This window comes from Salminus brasiliensis, chromosome 3 (genome assembly GCF_030463535.1).
Source record: "Salminus brasiliensis chromosome 3, fSalBra1.hap2, whole genome shotgun sequence".
NCBI lineage: Eukaryota > Metazoa > Chordata > Actinopteri > Characiformes > Bryconidae > Salminus > Salminus brasiliensis.
The window spans coordinates 31580805-31588802 of NC_132880.1; the positions used below are offsets into that span (position 1 = coordinate 31580805).

At 41.3% G+C, this 7998-nt stretch overlaps 1 protein-coding gene across 1 annotated transcript; it reads right to left on the reverse strand.

Moving 5' to 3' along the window:
• Positions 1-223: 223 nt before the first annotated feature.
• irx1b (iroquois homeobox 1b) lies at positions 224-3962 on the reverse strand. Its single transcript, XM_072674775.1, has 4 exons — positions 3786-3962; positions 904-1846; positions 431-503; positions 224-324 (listed from the first exon to the last, which is right to left on the reverse strand). The coding sequence occupies exons 1-4, from the start codon at positions 3960-3962 to the stop codon at positions 279-281; spliced, it is 1239 nt and encodes a 412-aa protein (XP_072530876.1). The 3' UTR covers positions 224-278.
• Between the last annotated feature and the right edge of the window lie 4036 nt (positions 3963-7998).

Here is a 7998-nt window from a genome sequence, read left to right on the forward strand (position 1 = left end):
AATCATATTCTGTTTATTACACAAAAATATATCATTTACACCCACTGGCCTTTGACAAATAATTCATTTCAGCTTGTAAAAGTGATGGAAAGGAGCTACGCAGTAAACACACACATGCTGAATTTGGACTACATGTAAAATAAAAAAATGGGGTTACAGCGACGGGGAGGTTTTAGGGCTATAAAATACCTTTTTGGTGTATCAGGATGTGAGTGGAGCTCATTTTTAAATCCATACAGGTTAATAATTTAGGTAAACTCTGAGTCGTATTTGCGTCTTCAGGAAATGCTCTTCAGAGCCCGCTGTGCTGTTTCATGGTGAGACCTGTCGGGAAGGAGAAAAGGATCAGCTCTCTGTAGACCAGAAATTCTGCTGGTTGGATTTTTTTGAACTAGTTTGGATCTATGGGAGCCATATGTGCATTAGTTACCTGTCATGGATGACTGGGAAAGGGGCCCTCAGCGAAAGTGTGGGAGATTCAACTCTCTCAATGTTTTCTTCATCTATAAATAAACAGACAAGCATATAAACATATGTAGATAGATAGATAGATAGATATATAGATAGATAAGACTGGAGTATAAACATATATTATATTAAAATATTATTTAAAACAGCTACAGCCAGAAGCACACATGCTTAATCTGCAGTCAGTCTGAACTAACTACTGACTAACTACATAACTAGAAAATGAACAGGAAAATCAATAAATGAATAATTACACCAACAAGCAAATAAACAAATGAATAAGTGCATAAATTATTTCAAATAAATAAACAAAATAAATTGTAAACGTACAAAGAAAAATACACAATCAAACATGAAAACATCGAAGCCAAACATGATGATTTAACAAAGAAATTAACGGGGAACGAATTAATGAATGAATGAACAACTGCATACCGTTGGGATGGGGCCTGAAGCTGCGGGATGCCTTTTCTGCGTGCGCTTTTACGCACGGCGGACTTGGCGTACCCCCATGCGTAACGGAGCTGCGCGGCGTACACTGGACGTTTTCGCTGTCGCTCACTCCCAACATCGAACGAACACCGAGCAGAGAGCTCGCGCTGAGGAAGGCCCAGTTATCCCCTCTGCCTACCTGGCACGTGTAAATGCCGCTGGTAGAGAGGAAGGCTGGGTGCGCAATGGCCGAGGGAACACTGGCTCTGTGGCAGTGATCTGGACTCGTGGCTGTTTCTGCGAGTGACCAGATCTTTGGCTTTGCGCTTGCTGACCGGTGAGAGTCCGCTGCGCCCGGAGAGACCTCCCCTGCGCTCTGCGCTTTGTTATTAGACACTGGGCTCGCTGTGTTCTTCGGGCCTGGAGAAGATGGTGCCCGTGGTGTCTGTGCGCTTTCCCTGCCGTCCGGCTGCTCCTCCACGTTCTCCTCGTTCAGATCTGCGCGCTCTCCGTCAGCCTTGTCTATGTCGATGGTTTCCAAATCGATCTCTTCCTCCTCATCCTCTTCCTCCTCGTTCTTGTCCTCCTCCTCGTCGTTGTCGCTCTCGGACAACCTGCTCTCCACGTCATCTGCGCTGCGCCCCCACGTGACCTTGTTCTCCTTTTTGAGCCTTCTCCTGGCGTTGGCAAACCAGGTGGACACCTGTGTGAGGGTCATCTTGGTGATGATGGCCAGCATGATCTTCTCGCCCTTGGTGGGGTACGGGTTCCTCTTGTGCTCCTGCAGCCACGCCTTGAGGGTACTGGTGGTCTCTCTGGTGGCGCTTTTGGCCCTGCTGGGGTCGCCGTACTGGTAGTGGTTGTAGGGGTAGAAAGCGGGTGGGGTGTGGAGGGCCAGGCCTGCGGCCTGGGCGCCTGGAGAGTCCTTTAGCTCATACTGAGAACCCTGAGGGGACAGAAAACAAAGGAATTAAAGACCTGACCATTTAAAGAAGTACAGACAAACAGTGACCATCTATCTATCTAGCATATACTATATTATAAACACCATGGCAACAATAACAGGACTATAACATTAAATCAGGACAAATAATTTACAAAATAACAAATGTATGTATAATCCAATATAGGGCCAATTAATTACATTATTAAATTAAAAACATTATTCATGTTCAATAACATTTAAAGATTAAAATCATATGTTTGATTATTACACGTAAACAAAATGTATAAATTAAGGCCAATAATTGAGTTAATGTTGTATTCAGCTGTAAATAACTAACACTTGTGTATTAGGGGAGAGCAGGACAAGACGACCCCTAGAAGAACATACGAATGTAAAGATCAGCAAAAATATTATTTAATATTTAATTAATTTTAATACATTTTAGACATGCTGCAGTTTTGCCAGTTGTCGGTGCTATTTTATGCACTGTAATGTATCTAACAGTGACACAGTGTTGTGCTCTGATACGAATGCAGTACAGATATCACATGCATTAAATATTAAATGCATGTTTAAAATTTATGTTCATTTCCAGTTAAACGTCCACAGATTAACCAGACTGGTAAAAAAAAAACGCCTGCAGATGAGGATCGCAGTGTTGTTAAAGTGTAAAAGTCTGATACTCCAACAGGCCCGCTGGAGGACAACTCTGTCTTCTCCTAAATCAGGAAATCAGTGATGCTGAATTTTCACCCCTATTCGTTTTAAAACGAAGACTGAACTGGTTTAAACCTTATCGGAACCAGGCCTTTTCTATTAAACGTTAGAAATGACGTGTTCTAATACGTAACATGGATTAATAACAACAAATGAAACTTCCAGCAGTTACTAAAATCTCTAGTGACTGAAAAATACTTTTAGATTTTTATTATACGAACAAAACTGCCCGTTCTCAACACCACACAATAGAGCTGAAGGAACTACAGCAGCTACACTGTCCCTGATTAAACTCCGGCCTGCAGGAGCACACGTCTTTATTTCTGAGCTCGGTTCGCGCTGGTGCGAAATTTGCTTTTTATATATAATTATTTTCCAGGTGCCGCAAGTCTAAATAAAGACTATTACAGTAACGATGCAGTTCAACTGTCTATCCAAAATATAAAAAAAAAAAAAAAAAAAAAAAAAACAGCTGAATGAACTTTTTATGAAGAAGAGCTGCTGGATTATTTGTCGGTCAAATAAAGGCTTGATGAGTGTGTGTCACATTTACCAAAGTCTACATTTCTGATGGGCATGAAAAGGTCGAGCGCATTAAAAATGCAACAGAATCAAACAGAAAAGTAATAGCCTAAATATATAATGATTTAATTGTTTATCAAACTACACGACTAGCAGGACAGTAAGACACCTTTCCCACTGTCAAAAATCCACTGATTCATTTTTATTAATTTAATTAATAACGTCCGCACTGTAAAACCGGAAGTTCCGTCTTCAAAGATTACTTAAGTACTTGTTTACAGTGAGGAGCTGACTGTAAACAACAACAAATAAACACAAGCCAGGAAACTCTCCCGCCAAAAGGTTCTATGACTCGAAACGATGCCGTACTTTTAAAAGGTCTGTGTGTGTGAGTGTGTGTGTGTGTGTGTGTGTGTCATTCCCTGTGGACTCTAAAGTAGAAGTGAATGTGACAGTGCGTGGGAGGAAGTGTGTGTGTATCCTATAGTGGAGTGGGTTCTAAAGTAAGTATGACTGTAACGGAATGTGTGTGTGTGTGTGTGTGTGTGTGTGTGTATGCGTGTCTGTACCATGGAGACTCTAAAGTAATTGTAGCATTACGTGTGTGTGTGTGTGTGTGTGTGTGTGAGTGTCTTAATTCCGTGGAGACTTTAAACTAATAATGACTTCAAACCAGTGTGCGCGCGTGAGTGCTTCCTACCATGTGTGCCAACAGCGCGAGCTCGGCTCCGGTGCGCGTGAACGCGCCGCCGTAGCCGCGCGCGCTCCAGGCGGGCGTGAAGAGAGGCGCGAGCGCGGCGGCGCCCTCAGAGATCCCGTCCGGCGGCGCGTGCGCTCCGTCCAGTCCGTAGAGGAAACCCAGCTGGGGCAGAGCCATGTCCCCCAGTAAACAGCCCGAGAGAGCGCGCGCAAGAGGCAGAAACAAACAAACAAAAACAACCCGCGGGACAGCGCAGAGCACAGCACCGCACAGCAATCCAGATGTGGCGAGTACGAGCGCGAGGATGTTCTGGAGCAGTGTGTGGGACGCTGAGAGAGTGTGTGTGTGTGTGCGTATCTCCTCTGCGTGTGTGCTCCTCCTGCTCCTGCTGCTCCTCTCTCTTTCCCTCTCCGTGTGTGTGATGGTGTGATGGTGACGGGTTGATTGGCAGGGCTACTTAAGCACGAGGCCCCTCCTATGCTGGGGGCACGCGATTAGCGCGCTACGTGTGTGAGGAGGGGGGGGGGGGTAGGGAGTATGTATATGCAAGTGAGGGTGTGTGCATGACATATACATGTAATGTATAGAAGAATGTAATATAAACATGTGTGTGTTCCTGTAGTTTACACTCATTTATAAAATATTAAAGACATATATGTTTTATATAAGATGAGTATGCACTGTGGCAACTTCCTAGTGTGTGTGTGTGTGTGTGTGTGTGTGTGTGTGTGACTTAACATAAAACTTTGCTGAATTCACCTGTTAGAGCATCTCAAAAATTAGAATCTCAGAAATTGGGCATTTTTGCATGTATAACACCATATAGCATCATAAAAACATGCTCTACATCTATCTATCTCTCTCTCTCTCTCTCTCTCTCTCTCTCTCTATATATATATATATATATATATATATATATATATATATATATATATAGATAGATGGATAGATAGAGAGACAGATAGATTGAGAGATAGATTGAGAGATATACAAATAGATAGATAGATAGACAGACAGACAGACAGACAGACAGATAGACAGACAGACAGACAGACAGACAGACAGACAGACAGACAGATAGACAGATAGATAGACAGATAGATAGATAGATAGATAGATAGATAGATAGATAGATAGATAGATAGATAGATAGATTGAGAGATATACAAATAGATAGATAGATAGATAGATAGACAGACAGACAGACAGACAGACAGACAGACAGATAGACAGACAGACAGACAGACAGACAGATAGATAGATAGATAGATAGATAGATAGATAGATAGATAGATAGATAGATAGATGCAACTGATACAGTGAAGGCCATCATAACTTTTTATTCATTGCAATCGATTCACAAAAATGATCAACACTTAACACACTTTTTAAAATAAACCACATTATCAGTGCATTTGTCTTTTGCCACTGCCCTGTTTTCGGTAAGTTAATGAGCTACACATTGAAGAATGCACATGCATGGCACCTATTAAGCTGTAATGTGGCAAAGAGAGCTGGACAGGTGAGGCTATGGCACAAAGAGACAATAAAACATGACTGTCAGTTAGCACAATTTGATGGAGACGAGGAAACAATCATTTAACTCCGCTGGGTCTGTCCTGGCGGCCTAGAGAGCCCCAGCAGCATCCAGCTCAGAAAGAAACGATGCCATTTATGGTAATATGCCCATTAGCATCACACAGGTTGTCCTGTGATAAGGTGGCAGGTTAATGAAATGCTCCATTCACTGCAGCCATTTGATCCCTCTGAGAGGTTGTGATAAGAAAGCTGAGCAGAGGAGCCTGCAATTAAAGCCACAGCCTATCTGCCCTTCACAGTGTACCTCTCTCTCTCTCTCTCTCTCTCTCCCCACCACTGCTGGTAATGAGGGCTACTAATACTCCTGTCTGCACTAATCCTCCTCCAGGGTGATCCATGGTATCAGATGTTCATCCTTGTAATTATTTATCTAAAAAAAAAGGCAATAGAGCAAATGAGTTCCGTCCTGCAAAGAGAAACATGGAGTTTCCTGATTTCATTACAACAGTTACTGTCATCAAAATAAAATGCTAAGAAGAGTTATTTGAAGTGATGCCATAGATGGCTACATTTGGCTTATTCACTGTTCAGTGGATGGTTCTTGAAAGAGCCATTTTTGAAAAGGAGATATGGCATGGTAAAGAACCTTTCCAAGGTTTAAAGAAGCTCCATGTGTTGCAAAATTTCTGTTACAAGGCTGCCCAAAGTTTGGTCCATGGTCAAAAACTGGTGCCAAAGAACATAAGATAAGGCTACTCTAACCTCAGTCCTTCACCCAGTGAGAGAACAAACATATGTTCATACTATACATACCTTATTAAATTCATTTTTTCTTAAAAAAAAACTAAATAAAATAATATAAATAATATAAATATTATAAATAAATAAATAAATAAATAATAATAATAATAATAATAATAATAATAATAATAATAATAATAATAATAATAATAAACGTTAAAAGATGTAACACAGTGGAACGTAATGTTCTGAACTACTTTTTGACAAACTAAACTTGAAACCTTTTTGGCACTTGGCCCACCCCAAACATTGCAAGTTGGACCCTCAAGACAAGCAGTTCTGACACCCTTGTTCTGTAACGGTGCTAGAACCAAGTGTTCACGGCAAGCCTTTAGGAACTGACATTTTTAAGAGCAGAGTAGAGCAATTTTGTAATAATTGGACTTGGCAGCGAACATATCGCAATATTTGTATGATTATTTGGGCATATTGAATTCTTTAATTAAATATAATTATTTATAATAGTATTTGAGACTGTGGCATAACACTAGTCAAATTGTCTGCACAAACAAAATATGGTATTAAGTTTGACTTTAGGGGAGAATTTATGCTGATTCTAATGCACAGATACTTTGTCCTTCATAACTTCAATGTAGCCAATGCGAACATTTGGGTGTCTTACAGAATATAACCATTTATGCAAAAAGCATAGCTAGCAAATATGTTTTTGTCGCAGCTATAGGTCTTTTAGTCCTTGTAGTTGGAATTTTTCACATTCATTATTTGCAGAAGGCCTCTAGTTCTGAGATATTTTGGGTCGCCTTGCATACCCAGTTTGTTTATGGTCTATCCACATTTTTTTCCTTTTCACAAAATGCAGTTCCTGCCACAAAACTTCCTTAGTCCACAGCGCTTGTTTCCAAATCACACCTCGTCTGTCTAGATGCTCTGGTTCATTTCAATGTTTTCTACCATCCTTGAACCATTGAGTACTGTGACTAAGCTCACAGGTGAAGCGTCCTTCTTATGACTCTTCCATAAAGATCACATTTGTGCAAGCAACACTGCACAGTGAAACAGTGCACCCTCCTCTAGACCCAGCTAAACTTCCTGGTCTACTAGATTTCATCTTGATCTCCAGAGTTCCCCTGGACTGCCATTTGTTAATACCGCCATAGAAAATGCAAGCTGCACTGTTAGAAATTGCAAGCTAAAAAATGCCTGGCTATCTTCTTACAGCTTTCACGTGCCTTGAGGGCATTGATTACTTTCATTTTCAGATGTTTAGACAGTGGCAGATGAAAGAGTGTCTGTACATTAGGATTTGCCAAACATATCGGGTCTTACGTTTAATTGGCTACAGAGGCTATGTTTATTCCTTCTGAAGTGAGAAAAGTTGCCATTTGGCCACGGATGCCCAATCAAAAAATCAAAAGACTGTATATGTGTGTGTGAGGTTAAGGTTGTGTTGAGCTGGGTTGAAAGAGCACAGCAGCATTTACCGACACTCATATGGAAGACAAAGGAAACACCCTACAAAGACAGGAATACACACTAATACGTGTGTGTGATGTGAGTGTGTGTGTGTTTTATGCGTATATGTGTGTGATGGGTAATGGGCCCAGCTAACAGTAGAGGTAATAATTCCCTCACCTGTGTTTTCCCCCTAAAACATTAAAGACTTCCACTCTGAATGACCATTTTAACATTGACCATATTTACACTCAAATTAATGATTAAGCACAGTCAATACACATGTCTCTCTCTCTCTCTCTCTCTCTCTCTCTCTCTCTCTCTCTCTCTCTCGCTCTCTCTCTCTCTCTCTCTCACCCGCTCACTCTCCAACATGCACAGGGACAAATATACATCGGCTTCACATGAAGCTGCTGAATCTATTGCAAAGTTAGCAGCCTCAAAGCCTCTCTTTATCTCC

What these genes read in the sequence shown, in the direction of transcription:
- irx1b (XM_072674775.1), bottom strand. Translation starts at nt 3,962, where the DNA reads ATGGCTCTGCCCCAGCTGGGTTTCCTCTACGGACTGGACGGAGCGCAC. An exon ending in TCGCGCTGTTGGCACACATG is followed by an intron (nt 1,847 to 3,785) that starts GTAGGAAGCACT and finishes CTGTCCCCTCAG; the next exon opens with GGTTCTCAGTATGAGCTAAA. An exon ending in CTTCAGGCCCCATCCCAACG is followed by an intron (nt 504 to 903) that starts GTATGCAGTTGT and finishes GTTTATTTATAG; the next exon opens with ATGAAGAAAACATTGAGAGA.